Source organism: Belonocnema kinseyi, chromosome 5, assembly GCF_010883055.1.
Source record: "Belonocnema kinseyi isolate 2016_QV_RU_SX_M_011 chromosome 5, B_treatae_v1, whole genome shotgun sequence".
Lineage (NCBI taxonomy): Eukaryota > Metazoa > Arthropoda > Insecta > Hymenoptera > Cynipidae > Belonocnema > Belonocnema kinseyi.
This window is the reverse complement of record NC_046661.1, coordinates 123,088,661-123,105,243: the sequence shown is the minus strand read 5'-3', so window position 1 is coordinate 123,105,243 and position 16,583 is coordinate 123,088,661. Positions and strand designations below refer to the sequence as shown.

At 32.8% G+C, this 16,583-nt stretch overlaps 1 protein-coding gene across 1 annotated transcript in view; it reads left to right on the top strand.

The window, feature by feature from the left end:
• Positions 1-16,583, top strand: part of LOC117173867 (hemicentin-1-like) — a 208,528-nt gene that overhangs the window by 11,180 nt on the left and 180,765 nt on the right. The window contains exon 3 of the mRNA XM_033362513.1: positions 2,816-3,024. Coding sequence (XP_033218404.1) covers positions 2,816-3,024 — 209 coding nt within the window. The remainder of the gene's footprint in view (positions 1-2,815; positions 3,025-16,583) is intronic.

Here is a 16,583-nt window from a genome sequence, read left to right as displayed (position 1 = left end):
CATTTGGCCCGTATTTTCACCTCATATTTGAAGTCGGAAGAGCCAATTCCGGAGTGTTTGGTGGAAGGGCGCACAATACTCCTGCCGAAAATAGGCAACTTAGCTGACCCGAAGAATTACAGGCCAATAACTTGTCTCAACACACTTTATAAGATATTCACAGCTAGCTTAAATAATAGGATTGTTCGGGCAATTGAACTTGTATGGCAAGAAATATATGAACAACGAGGCTCAAAGAAAGGCGTAGCCGGATGTCGGGAGAACCTGCTCATCGATAGACGTGTCTGCAAAGATGCAGCATTCTACCAGCGTGACCTATCGATAGCCTGGATTGATTATCGGAAAAATTTCAATTCGACCTCCCATAGACTTATCATCTATCTTTTGGAAATCTTAAAGGTTCATCCGCAAATAGTTAGTTGCATAGAGAGATTGATGCCCCTTTGAAAAACCAGATATACTATCTCATCTGGAAAAAATCGTGTGACAACTAACAAGGTCACCTTTCAGAGAGGTGTCTTTCAGGGCGACACCATGAGCCCACTCCTCTTTTGCCTTACATTATTGCCACTATCTCTAGAACTTCCCCATTTCGACGGGTACTTGTGCGGCAAACCTGCAGATCTAAAGTACAAGGTCACTCATGTATTTTACATGGACGATCTTAAGATTTATGCTAAAAACAAAGAGCAACTACATCTAGCTCTAGGGATTGTCGAACGATATACTTAGGAAATTGGAATGGAAGTTGGGTTAGACAAATGCGCCAAGGTTTATTTGAAGAGAGGAAAACTTAATGGCATCCCTGAAGATCCTGAGCTCCTTGATAGAAGCGCCATACGACACCTTTTCGCTGGAGAGACTTATACATACCTAGGCGTTTCACAGAGCCGCATTCAGGATGTGACATCTATAAAGGATACTCTCCGAAGCAGATACAAACGTCTCATCCGACAGATTTGGTCTTCCGAACTGTCGGCGAGGAACAAAGTATCTGCAACGAACATGCTTGCCGTCCCGGTACTACTCTATTCATTTGGAGTAGTTCCATGGACAAAGAACGAGGTCAGATCCCTTGATATCGGGACAAGAAAGGTTATGCACATGAACAAAAGCATGCATCTTAAATCTTCCATTCCGCGACTGTACATTTCACGCCGTCAAGGTGGTCGCGGAATATTGAGTCTTGAATGTCTTCGCAACAGGATTATTCTGGGTACAGCACATAGAGTTGCAAATGGAAGAGACCCTCTTCTTAAAATGGTCAGGAATCACGAAGAAGTGGGCAAAGGAGCGTTTCTGTACAAAGCAGCGGAGGAGGCTGCTGAAACACTCGGACTTGACTTCAGTATTAGGGGTGAGCAAAATGCATCAAATCTTATCTTTCTCGAGTACTCACTCCTGAAAGCCTGGATTAAGAAAGCACAAGAGAAAAACTTTCGTGCACTGCTCCTCGATAAGAGGATGCACGGTATCTTCCACAGAAATGTGAAGGATCAGTCAATGTCTCGTGAGCTAACGTTTGCTTTCCTTAATTCGCCCGGATTCAAGTCTGGTACGGAGGGTTTCATTTTCGCATGCCAAGACGGTGTCATTTCCACCTTAACATACTGTCGCCACATTTTGAGCCAAGACATTCCTGATGATAACTGTAGGGCGTGCCATGCACACCCCGAACATTTAGCTCATATACTATCTAGTCATCCAACTCACGCGGGAACGACCTACATTCAAAGGCACAATGAGGCACTAAGAGTGCCTTATTACCATCTCTGTCGCTCTTACGGCATTAACCTTAATATCGCTCCTCTAAATGCTCCTATAGAAATCGAGTCAATTGTCGAGAATGGGAAGTTCCGCATATACTTGCTAATGGCCTAAAAAGCATACCTGCGTGTCAACAATATGCTAAAACACTTGCGGGAAAAATGCAGAAGGCGGTAGTCCTTGGGTCGCTCCTTGTTCTTAGGGTGCACAATGCTTTTGCTGGATCGTCGTACTGATTCCTTTACAGACTGCAACCACCTAGCTCACGGTCGTGAGACGTGGTTGTGGCTGAAATTTTACCGCGTGGTATTTATAATTCGTACACATCAGAATTCATAAATTTATTTTACAACGGACGTATTTATATGTCTCTTTCGGTGATACTTGAACTTATAATATTACATTAGTAATAAATTATTTAAAGAATAATACATTTTTTGTTTTCAAATTTGTTGCTCTGTAACATGCCGTTCTCACGAAAAATCAAATCCAAAAACATTTTGAGTTTTATCGAAGCGCATAATCGGGTTCCGACTTTTTGGTTTTAGGTGATTCAAATTGTCTAGTAAAAATTTATGAAGAAAATAGCTGCGGGGTGAAAAAAAATTATAAATGTACTGTACTTCTCAAGAATATAACCTGCTATTAGAAATTCAAAGTGCTGTCTTTCAAAGACGATGCATCAAAAAAAAATTTTCTGATTGTTTTTAAAGGTATTTTTTCCTGCACTTTAATTTCGTAATCAATTCGACCGTAAAAGTATTATTTTTTTGGGGAGTTGAAAAAGAGCAAAATCTAATGTTGTGCAAATTTGGTTCCCTCTATTTTGTGCATTTTTGGTTATAACGCAGCGACTACATGAGATAATTTTTTAAAAATAGTCTCCTCTACAATTTTTGTTAAAAAGAATTGTTTTCTACAACCTACCTTTGTCACGGAAAATCAAATCCAAAATTTTTTTGTCTTTTTTCAAAACCCCCAAGGAGCGGAGTCCCGAAAACTTGTTTCTATGCTGTTGTTTCAATTGTATTTTTCTTCTTTTTTTCAGTATCGATGCAAGGGAACGTGGGTTTGGATTCGCCGAAAGGTGGTCGGATGATTCGGTGTTCTCGAATCGAGCATATTTCATGCCAGATAAGAAGCCCGCTGAATTAGGGGTTGATCACATCAGGGAGGAGGATGCTGGCATCTACAGGTGTCGTGTCGACTTTCAAATTGGTCAAACGCGCAACTCTAAAGTCAATTTAACGGTTATAGGTAAGTTAAATTTAGGAAACATTATTTTGATACTTTGGGGTCAAGGACATTAGAAATTTGCTGGATAAACGGATACATTTCGGACTTATTCTAGGGATTTGATCAAAACACTAAATATTTTAACACAATTAATTTACATCTTTATTCAGAATCTTCGATAACTCTATCTGGGTGATGTTATTTTATTTTTAGTCGTGCACATGCATTACATTAATTATTATTTGTAATATCTAATGATATTACAACCCTCGACAGGTTATTGTCATGTGCTACTTGACTAAAATTATTTATATACTGACTTTTTAGCACTATATTTTTTGATTAAACTAGAAAAAAGCTTTAATCATGAAGATATATTTAAAAAATAATTTCTATCAATTATTTTCTCGAGGGGACCTTGTTAGGCCCTCGACAGGTATAACGCGTAATACAGCTGTGAGTGCAAAAAAGTACATTAATGTTCTTATGCTTAATTATACTTAAATTTAAAAAAGAGAAAATTTTAAAAATGACCGAGATGCAAACTTTGAAAACACTTTTTTTTCTCATTTCTAAAATATCGGATGAATGCCGTCAAGCATTTATGATATCGCACTCAGCGTGGCATCGTAGCTATGGGGATTAGGCGTTCGACTTATAAGCCGTACGTTCCATTCTCGGCGCTTGCGAATATTTTAATAAACTGCGTTTGTCTTTAGTTATTAGTAATATGTCTTCTCTAGCCAAATGAAATAATTAGTTTAGTTTTAGAATAACGTGCGGAGTATATTTAAGAATTGAATGTCAACGAAAATACGAAAAAACGGAGGAGTGTCTGTTAGAGACTACAGAAAGGTGTATAATCTTTAGACTTAACTTTTGCAAAGAAAATGTATTTTATAGAATTAATATTTTCCTTCTTTAAATTAAAAATTTCTGGAAACAGATGAGGGCAATGTGCTAGTTAAACTTTTTTACTATTGCAACCATAGAATCACAATTCAGAATTTAAAGCATGATCAATTTTTTTATAATTTAATAATATTTTATTTGAATCAAAAAATAAGAAACAATAACATATGCTTTTGAATAATCGCATTTGACCGAGCTTCTATAAAGACCCTATTAATAGGCCCTCATTGGGTTGCCTACTGATGACCTCGTTAGCTGAGCGTGAAGCTTTTGTTTGCGCCCTCGATAGATTGCTACCTTAGGGCCTCGATCGCAAATAGGAAATCTAGACAGGGTCTTATAAGAACCAAGTCTAATCTGCACCCGCTCATTGCTTCTCTCTTTCGCAATAAATTTCAGGATTGAGTAATGCAAACTGAACGTAAATAATTATAATTGTATATAATAAATGCATATGAATATATAAAGAAATTGAAGTGAATATAGTTTTAAACAGTTAAAGGATCTCATATTATGTTTTAAAATTCCTTTTACATCTACTTTAACTTCTACACAAAAATCCAACTCAAAAGATCTCTTTAATATTTTACTGAACACTCCGAGCTGACCCTAAACGACCCCCAAGTGACCTTTTCTCAGAACCCTAGGAACAAAATTCCAAACTTGGTTTTAAAGCTCTCTGTTACTATTTAAGTTTAAATTTAAAGTCCCCGTTGAAATATATGCCTACTTAAGAAACTCGTTGTCTCAAAAGCCCTGCACCAAAAGAGTCTTCAAATGTAGAATAACTCATTTAAACCAAGACTGCCATTCTGTATTTTGCGGAATTTATAATACGAAAAAGTTCTTTTATTACTATCCTTAAGTATTCCCTGGTTAATACTCTTGGATTAAAGTTCTTCGAATATGGTTCAATTCTCGTAAATTTGAGTTGTTTTTCATGGATCGAAGCATTTAAAATTTAACAGTGTGCAATCAGAAAACGTTTACGCTTAAATTTTATTTATTAGCTTCAGTGTCTTAACAATCATTGAGTAAGATTGAGATTTTCAAAGTTTGGGACGTATATTATGTTAAGTATTAAAACAATTTTTCACAAGTGTGGTAAAAAGCTATAAACAACATATTAAATTTTATAATATTCAAGGCTAAGAACTTTTAATTAAAGCATTTAAACAAAAATTAAAATCTACATTGAAAAGACCTTAAAAAATAAAGAAATGTAATTAAGAGCATTTATAAATGATATTTCTTCAACCATTCTTGATTTGATCATTTTAAATTTTAACTCTGCATACTGGAAAATTCCAAAATGTTAATACAAAGATAAAAAGTTTTGCATTTTTAGGTTTTCAGATTAGTAATGTAAAATTTTATATGTACAGCTGAATTATTGCACATTTTCAGGTTGAGAGATTTCTAAATTTAAATCGTTTGAACTTGAATCTTAAACTTGCTCTCTATAGGAAGTAAATACACATTTCTATTTTTACTTTAGAAGGCACGAGTTACGTATTTTCTTGAGAAGATCAGTCGATTTGTGAAAGTCAAATTAAAACTATTTAATATTTGTATTATTTTAAATCAAATATATAAAATGCATAAAAAACATTTAAAATTGCTGGTTAACTACATGTATGATAAAAATTTTAAATATTGGTATTCCTAAAACTAAAACGTTTAAATTAGATGCTGTTTCTTTAGACTGGTTAATAATTATCGATCTGTTTAAGGCCTTTACTAGAGAGTGGATGTAACATTTTATAGTAGAGATCTCTGCTTTAAAAATTGCTAATAATTCAGGAAATTCAAGTTCTAAAATTGTCAATGATGGACTGCGATGGCGTAATTGGTAATACACATCACGTGTAACGAGGAGGTTATTGGTGCAAATCCAGCACATAATGATTTTTTTAGAAATTACTTTCTCTTGTTTTTTAAATATATCCGCAAAGACGAAAGTGCAAAATAGTAGGATCCTACTTATCTGCAATTTAACTGGAAGAGACATCTGCTTTGAAAATGTAATATCCACTTAATGGTAAAAGCCTCAAACGGATGTATTATATCAAAAAAGTTCAACACAATTTTGTATTTGTCTTTTTATATTACGAGAAACAATTTATTTAGCGAAAAGACAGAGTGGGATTTACTTTTCTGAGATCAAAAATTTTCTTATCCACAGAAACAACTATGCTTCATTTTTTGTAGGCTGCTTTAGCCTTAAGTCCTGAACAAATTTTTCCAGTAGGTTAACCAATGGGGCTTTGTACTCGTGAACTGCTCCTCGATAAGAGGATGCACGGTATCTTCCACAGACAATAAGCACTTCAAGTCATAACTAAAAATTATATTTTTAACTCGACAAAGGAATTGTTGTCTAATGGTTATCTTTTCAAGTCAGATATTGCAACGTAACTAAACAATTTCGTTATTCTTTTTTCTCTTTTTCTGAATGTTAAAAGGAGAAAGGTTTTAAAAGAAGTTCTACGAAAATCCGTAAGTACGACCTCGAGCCATCACCATTGGTATGTTTATAAATCCAAAACCTCATTCCAAGTCGTCTGGGTGTAAATTATAAAAAGTTCATGCGCAAACCGCATAGCTAGACCACGTATATAGAAATAATAATAAAGAGGGATGGAGTGCCCCATCCTTCTCTTTAAAAGTCTGAATAACGTAAATCTAGAAAAACAGGAAAATGAAATATTTTTAAAAATACATGAAGGATTTACCTGTTTTCAGTTGAATTAATAAACGAATGCTTTCAAACTCACTTCAATTAAAACTTTTTAATTCATGTGCAAAATTACCAGAGCTTACCTATAAATACGATCGAAGAAGAGTAGCAAACGTAATTCCACCCAATCTGCTTCGTTTTTGGGGCTTCCTAGCTCCAGGTTGAAACCCTTATAGTTTCGTTTGGGTGTCCATCGCCGTACTATTTCCCCTGATTTTCTCCGTATGCTAAAAGTCCTCCTATCCTATAAAAAATCTCATGAGACCCAACCGATTCAATAGGACCCTTCCTATTCCTTTTGAATTTTACATAAACATTGGACCCCTACCTACTATCCTTCAGAACTACCGAATCTATCCTACGGAATCCTGTTCTTCCCTTGGAACCATAGCTACACTTCGGAATCTTCCGAAATCCTCGAGTACTTTACCATCGTTCGAGAATGTTCCCATCTCACAAAACATTTTTGTATTAATTGGGGCCCTTCCTATTTCACGCCACCTCCCTTCTCATGTAAGTCCCAAACTATCCTACAGAACTCTATCGGTCTTTGGTACCTATCTGTACCCTATCTGCACTTTAGTACCTTGCATAACTCTCGTGGCCTTTTATATCGACGGGACCCTTACTATCATTCAAGACCCTCCTTATTTTGAAACATTCCACTGATCCTAGGTGCCCTTTTTTAGTCCGCAACAAACTTCTTCCTGTTCCTCGGGCTCCTCCTTATCCTAAAAGTCTCAAACTATCCCACGGGCGCCACATATCACTTAAGACCCTAGCTACTTCGCAAGAATCATCCATTCCTCAGGACTCTTACTATCCCACAAGGTCCTCACTATCGCTCAAGAATCCTGAGACTCTTAATATCCAATGAGATTCTTACTATTATTCAGGACACTTCTTATCCCACGAGACTTCGCTTATTTCTAGGGCCCCATGGTGACATGCCTTATTTCACAAGTCCATTCCTCCGGAGCCTTCTTATCCTATAGGTCTCCAATTATCCTGAAAGACCCCACCTATTCCTTGGGACACCAGCTATCCCACGAGATCCCCCCTATTCTTGTTCGGTTAGCACATGTGTCAGGAAGATTTCCGGAAGTAGGTAAATCTCCGCTTATTAAGGGGGGTTTCCAAGGAAGCTTCAGGAAATTTTCGTAAAGATTTAAATTAATTTAATTAATTTGATTAATTTAATTTATTTCATTTATATAATGCGCATGTCTTCATAAGCATTCCACGAACCTTCCTTAAGACACAACTTAACCCACGTGACATAGGACCCTATTCATCCCCCCGGACCTTAGATTCAGGACCCTTACAATTTGATGGGATCCTTCCAATCTTTTGTGACCCTTCTTATCCCGGAAAACTCTACTCATCCCTTAGGATCCTTTCTATCCCACAGGACTCTAACTATGCCACAAGATGTCTTTATCCCTCAGGAACCATATACATTCCACGGAACGAATCTTATCACTCAAGACCCCTATTATTCCACAAGACTCCCTATATATTTTATTTATTAAGGAGGCTAAGATACCCGTTCTTTGTAGACGCGCGGTGTCTCACTTGTCTAATTACAAATACAAACTTTTGTTTCTCTTGCTATGTGGGTATGTGGGTATTTAGAGAAAATTTTTCATTTAAGTTTTGTGACTTCCAGGCACCCAGTCAACTCAATACTTTGCATACTGATGATTTCAGATGATAATATAATATTTTATCTTATTTTAGTTGACCCCCCCCCCTTCCTTCTTAATGTACTTGAGATCCACCCTACTTTCCCATATGATCTTTACCCCCCTGCTCAAGCCCCCTGCATTCATATTCGGTTAAAAAAACCTAAAATATAGTTATCTATAAAAAATCGTGAAAAGTAGAGGTAAAATTCTAATTACTCCTTTCCACTTTAGCCCTCTAATTGGACTGCTCGAAATTTTTAACAATTTGAGAAAGAAAGATTTGTGTAGGACCGAAAAGGAAGAAAATAAAATAAATAACTTAAAAATTTTTTTTAAATCAAGCTTTAATGAAAATATACTGAAAAGAAACAAAATAATTCAATCTAAAGCCGAGACTTTATGATATAATACTAATAATGTGTTAAAAACTAATGGCGAGAGTCGTATATATTGAACATAACATTTATACGAGAAAAATATTTTTATATTTACGATCTTGCGTTAACTTTTAATCACATTATTATTATTATTATCATTATTATTATTATATTATCATTAGGCTTTTATTTAAAAACGAATTATTTTGTTCTGTTTCAACACAATTTAGTAAAGTGTTGTTTTATACAAAATAATTTTAATCCTGTTTTACTGGCGACACCAATTATCATTTCAACTGTTTGTATTTTTATTCTAGAATTTTAAAAAAGGCATAAAAAAGCTTCAATCCAAAAATGTAACACAAGTATTAAAAAACACGGTTTTATAACAGAAATACAGCTATACATAACTGAATTCCGGAAACTTTTCTGTAGTGTCTTTCTCATTTGAGCGTTTATCTTCATGTCATCGGGAAATTTCATATCTGCGTCGGATCGTCATTGACGCTTATGTAAAATTTAAATGTTTTCCCAGAAGTTGTCCCCATTTACGAGAGTGGTGAAAATTTTACAGGGAATCCCTCGAGAACTAAGCGAACACCTCTGCATGTATATCTAAAATGCTCTCACTTCGATGCGAGTGAACAGGTTCTATTTTCGAATTATCACCATACTACAAACGCATGCGCGTTATGTAGATTTTGTATAGTCCCAGGTCAGGAATAATACATATTCCGTGAAATACTCGGAAAATGCACTCTGCACAGGGGAGACTACCCGGCGCTAACTTCTGCGATGAACATTTTACCAGCCAGACCTTAGGGATCGCTCATATATTGCGTTACGTGTTTTCTTTTGTTTATATAGTTGTTTTCTGTTTAATTTTACGAAATTTTATTTCCATCTTTTTTTTTTTTTAATGCGTAACGTAGTTTATAAACAATTTCTAATTATAAATAAGCAGAAAGAATTAATCTGCTAATAAAGATTCTTTATTGTAAAAAGATACGTTTCCAGATACCAAATACTTTCCTCATCAGGAATAGTCAACAAGTCAATCCAAAGTTCAGTTTTTTGAAATTGCATAATTATAATGTAATAATAATAGTATGAACAACCTCAGTTCTTAATCTAATTAAAATGTAAACAAAATGTATAGTTCCCTGCTGGAATTAACAAAATAGAGATCCTATCTTTTTGAATCGTATCCTACATCTACCAAAGTCTATCTTTTACTTTTTTCAATCTAAATTCATGTCTTTCTTATTCCAACTCCTCTCCTTTACTTCCTTTCCTTTACTCCTTTACTCCTTTACTCCTTTACTCCTTTACTTTATCTATTAATTTTAATATATCTCTATCTCTGTTAATTTAAATTCTTATATATCTTTTTCATCCCCTCTTTTCTATAAAGTCATATACTACATCCAGCAACGTTTATTATTTTCTATCTCTTTGTCAATCTAAACTTATGTCTTACATTTTCAATTCTCTCTTGTCAACCTCACATCATCCTTTATTCATCCGTGTCAACTTAAAGGTTTCTTCTGACTGGATCTAATTCACCTTTTGGTAGAATAATAAATGTATCGTCACCATATCTAAAATATGTATGAATGAAAAAATATAGATATAAAAAACTGTAGATTCTAAATCATACAAAAGAAATTCAGCTAAAATAGGTGATATAAGAGAACCCTTAGAATTCCCACATATCTGTAAATGAGTAAAAATGTGTATGTTAATCCATCTACTTAAGATTCTATTAATTACCAAATTAATTCGAATATTAAATAATAAATATACCTTATCCAAGGAAACCATAATATGCCCTGAGGAACGTATATTTCAACTATAATGTTTTGAAAATCGAAATAATTATTTACTTGGTTCTCAAGTACTGTTGAAGGTTTTTAAATAATATTATTGAATAACTCAACTATTTTATATCCCGGCGAATTTTTTAAAAAGACAACGGATCAAACTATATTCTAGGAATGTTTCTATCATGAATTGTCATCTGATTTTTTATGTGTTGTATGACCATTTTACAAATTTGGCATTCTACCATGATGAGATTCTGTATTAAGAACTTTAGTGATATTACCTGCGCCTGCGTGAGTAATTAATATCTTTTTATTAGATTAATTAAATAACTGTGAAATTGTGCAATTTTACTACTATGTAAAAATTATGGTGCAGAATTTAGAACTCTATGCCGATGCATATCACGATAATCTATATTTTTAATTATTCCAATAGTTAGACGAAATATTTTTTTGTTAAAAGAGGAGAGTGAAATTTATTTTCTAACCATGAAACTTCATTTGCATTATCGGCAACTTTGACGTTGCTAAAATTAATGATCCAGGAATCATACTGACCTGCATTTATTTTGTCTTTATGCTTATTTATACTTAATATTATTGCGCTTATTATTAGACAGTAAATTAAAAAATTTGTTATTTAATTTTTCTTTGCGTTGAAAAATAGTACAGAGAAGCGCGTCAATTGCCGGAAGAACTATAGAAGGGAGGGTCATTGAAGGGTTTCGCTGTACCATTATTTTTAAATTTATTTTCTTAAATGTTGGTATATAAATTACGTCGCAAAGAGTTTCTATGGTTGATCTTCACATTACTGAATCTCTTAGTAAGAAATTTTAAATGAATATTTAAATGACTAAAAGACTGCAAATTCCTAAAATTATTAGTATAATTAGTGATATTTTTTGATAGTTATTCATAACTACGACAGTTTACAAGAAATAACTCATTTTTTATGACCGAAAAGAAGTAAAAACTTTTCGGAAAACTTCCGTGAATATATCCAGCATGATATTACGTTTTTACAGCTAGCAGAAACTTTTTTTTCTTATATAAAAGTTCTTTATCATCCAAGAATCCAATACTTAGATAAAAAAAAACTAAAACGTTATTTAACTGTTCTCCTGGTCAGTGGAATCTGTCAGATTATGAAATAAAAATTGTAAGAATATGTTAATAGTTATAAAATAGTACAATAGGAATAGAGTTTCAGAAAACAAAAATATAACTTTACTCACTTGAAAATTATTCGCGAAAAGAATGATAAATGTGTTTTTTTTCTGTATTGCCACATGATCATATCATAGCCAAAGCTCAAAAAAATGTAAGTGTAGACAAAATTGATGAATTATTAATTGTACGCGTTACATACTATTTGAGGATAAATCCCCAGATTTTTGTTCATGACACAAATACAAGTGCTGAAAATATTATTTTGTCCAGCTCCAAACTTTTTAAATTTGAAAATGAAAACTGCAGCAACTCTGCATAGACTTTACTATCCGAAAGATGTGTCACAGATATGCTCCAGAAATTGCCGTTTGTTTTATTCTCAAGCGACAGGAAATTGAATAATTAAACGATGCACGTCTCTCGACTAACATTGCAAATGGAATCGCTCGTTACGCGAAAGCGGAATTATTATGATTTTCTATTCAGTCGGTACGTGCCTGGTTTTTTATGTCTAAATGCAAATGGGGCAACTTTAAAAATTAGCGTTTTACGTGCACTTGCAATTAGCGCATAATTAATTTATAGTGAATATGAAAAAGGTTTTTTTTCATATTTAAGTGTCATTATGATATTATAAAAAGGCGAATGCCATTTATAACCTAGTCCTTTGTTCTATATATCGATTGTTCGAAAGGTGAATCCTACAATTTTTTAAATTTTGCATACATACGAAGCTTTGTCCTGCTAGCAGTAAATATCGGTAGTAGGAATCTTAAGTTACACTGTTAGAAATTTTTAGAGTGTTTCAATACATTTAGGATACTAAAGTAACTGAAATTTACCAACTTATGTTGCTGAAAACGAAAACCATTAACTTTTATAGCTTATTCACTAGATTTGTATTAACATTTGGGAACGATATCATAAAATATCAAAAGAATTGAAAATATATCTTTAGATTTTAAAAAGTAAAAGAAAATTGCTATGTTTTTTAAGTATTTCTAATTTTTAATGAGATCTCAGAAAATTTCAAAGGATTGTAAAGGATTTTAGAATAATGTTATAGACTGAAAAGAAAGAGATGGGATTTTTAAAAATTGTTTATTCTTTCTCAATAAGAAAAACTTTCTTGATAATAAGAACTACTACAGTACTTTATCTGAAATGTTGGTTCGCGTCTTCAAGACACGTCGAATGACCTACTGAAGAACCTTTCATGCTCTCTTATGATTTAGCCATGATTTAGTCACATTTTCGAGGTATATTAGCAACTGATCTATTGAACAATCCTTCATGATTATACGAGAAAAACTTTCTTTAATGTAGAATGAGACATTCATAGGTTTAGCTAAGTGTTTTTTTGTTCATTTTTTTCTTTTTTAGCAAAAATATTCTGTGAGGAAGCAAACTTATTTAATACTTATGAACAAGCAAAACGGTTATAAAAAGAGCACAAAGTTATTAATTGGTAGCTCAAGTGGATTTTCAGTTGTCTCAAAAATATTATTTTCGCAACAAACATTATTCGTTTGCGACAAACTTCGTCTAATCTTTTAGCCAAAAAATTATGTTTGCGTAAAAAAACTATATTTATTTGTTTCAAAACAAAACACGCGAAAGGACAATAGTTTGGTTTCAAAACAACTTTTTTCTGTTTTCTAGACAAATTAAGAGTATCTAATATATTCTGCTAATAAAAAAGAAAGACCTTTTTTGTTTTAGAGCATCTTGATGTGTGCGAAGACCTAAAAATATACATTCACAACCTTTTGTCAAAGATTTGTATTCAGTTACACTTGATTACATCACTGAGACTTTGTGAATAGGGTCCCCGATAGTCACGGGCAATGTGCAAATACCGAATATCTACTGAGAGACGGATATGCTTCTATTACTACAAAGGCCCTCACCAACGGCATAGAAATTCGTTTTGAAGAAGACTGGGAGAGTCGAGAATTCTTTCGCGTCGTTTCGAATGCTTTGCATTAGCGAGTCTTGAAACGTGAAGGAGCAGAACCGAGAGAGGGAAAGCAGCTTAAAGCATTATTTGGTTTTTTAGAAAATGCATCAAAAACTCGCGTCGGATTAATATTGAACAGGGGCCTCTTAAAAACACTCTAATATTAAAAAGTTCCGAATTGACCTGGAGAGGAGATTTTCTACATCAAATGTGAAAGCCAATATTAATTATTCAACGCAATTCAAAGTAAAGTCCAATATTTCCTTTGATACGCACCAAGATAAAAAGTCTTAAAACCAAAGCATCCCGCGTGGAAAAGGTTCAATGGGTGAACCATGGCTCAAGTGAGGAAAATTTAGTAAATTGTGTCCATGTTCGAAAATTTTTCCAAAGTTCAATTTTAACCAAATCACGTTCCACCGTGGGCTCCACAGTTACACCACAGTTGACCCACGCTCACCCCACGCTTATGTCATTGTTAAGCCATGAATCACCGATTGAACCTTTTCCACGCGGGATCATCCTTTTGCCTGTTTTTTTTCTCTATTTTTGAACTGTATCAATATCTTTTCTATGTAAACAGAATTATTTGGTTAGAAGATTACGTGAAGTTTGTCGCATAAGGATCATTTTTGTTGCAAAAAGATTCATTTTGGGGCAAATGGAAATCTTTTTAACAGAAAATTCAAGAGTTAATTCCATTTATGACCAGATAAATCCTTTTGACACAAGAGACAATTATAAAAGGATTTTATCATCACCTGTGTGTCAATATTTTTCTGACATAAATTCACTTATACTACTTAAGACAACTCCCTAATTACAAAACATGAATTGCTTGGCTCTATTAATATCTGACTACAAATGACGTATACTACTTTTAAAATATGTTGGATACATTCCTGGCTATTATAATGATGAACAAGAAACGACTTGTGCTGCTTCACTGATTGATACTACTTCACGTCCATTCCGTCTGACTTAAAACGACATTTACTACCTAAATCGCATTATGTCAAATTTAAAATGACTGATTCTATCTCATGTCTCGCATGACTCACTAGAATCATATTTAATTTTTGTGTTCGAACATATTCAGAGAAAAGATTCATCAGTACAAAGAAAATTGCATTGAATTAAAGTAAGAATATTTATTGGCTCTCAGTCAGGGAAAAGTTTCTTTGCTTGAAATAAATGAAATTACGCATTAATCTAACATAGGAAAAAGGCATTTTCCTCTTAATATATAATTTGCGTGTGAAAATATGGTACTAAACGTACCTTATAATACGCGATAATATTTCGAATACTTCAGGGAATGATAATCAACCATAATTTTAATATTATAAAATTTGAAAATCCTCTTGTGGGGCCCCAAATAATCCCATTCGGGTACTAATTGAGAGTATCACGTAATAGTATATTTTATGATCAAATTAAACAAAACTTCAATTGGCAAAATTATGATGAAAGACATGTCCTTAATTTTCACTCATTTTAAACTTATTTCTAATTGTCAAATCAATTCGGATTTTTTTTAACTTTCGGTTTTATCTATATGTTACAAAATATTTAAATATTATAAATGCTTTGAGTTTTATAATGAATGTAGACAATGTTATTATTTGTTTTAATTATTTATAAGATGCTTTAATAATATTATACATTTCAATTTTTGAAACGGAGTTTCGGTTTAGACTGGTTTAATTGGATAAAATTAATTAAAAATGTGAGAAAGTCATTTCTAACAAATTCACCGCAGGCTGGGTTTCAACCGACAACCTCTTCATTACATGTGCGGTGCATAACCAATTACGCCACCACAGATTCGCAGTCAAAATGTTGGAACTTGTATTTTCTGAATTCAGGAAATACAAGTTTAAATTCAGAAATACAATCTGACAGGTAGAAATCTCTGTTGTCTTTCACATCAAAACCACTATTATTCGACCTCTACCAAAATTGCTATTATTTTTTATATTTGGTCATTGCAGAAAAATAGAAAAAAAATATTTCATTGGCCATTCTTAAACACATTTAGATATTTTTATGTACTCTTTTGTTTAATTATATTTTACTTAATATTTTGAACAATTATGCATTGTTTAAACAATTAGGAATGTTTAAAAAAATTATATCCGAAAATGTATTTTATCTTTTAACCGATTAGTTGAACTTCGACTGAAAACAATTTTTCGTTGTTTGAATAATTTTAAACTATTTGAGTAATTTAAAAATAAATTGTAAACATGGTATTTTCTTCGGCTCATGATTTCTTTTATCAACATTAATACCACAAATACTTGTTCAAATCATATTTCAATTGGACGTGTTTAAGTATCTATTTCTTTCTCACTTCGAATTATTTAAGCAATTTTCGTAGTTCACAAATTATTCAAAATGTTAGAATTACCTGTAAATTATTTATAGATATACTTTAACATACACTAAAATAAAAGATATATATTTAATATATAATTAAATTAATCATTTTGATTCTTTAAAATGGAAAAAGACATCTATTTCTAATAATTACGTTGCTTACGTTTTTGTTATAATTTCGACATTTTGTTTTAAAAATGCATCTCTTTTTGTAGAAACTGAATCGAAATGGAATCCGAATTGCTGGAATACATTTTTTCTACTATCGTCATCGATTGTAGACGAAATAATAAATTTTTAACAAGACAGTTCAACTACAACCTAAGTAGTTGAATTGATCCAAAAAGCTATGTTGCTTCTTGAAAATAAAACAATTAAATTCAACCACAAATTACAAATTTTCAAGAAAATGGATATATTTTTAACTAAAAATATCAATTTCCAGCCAAAAATTAAATAATAAATCTTAAGCGAAAAAATTTAATCTTTAACAAAAAACCAAGTGAATTTTAAATAAAATAG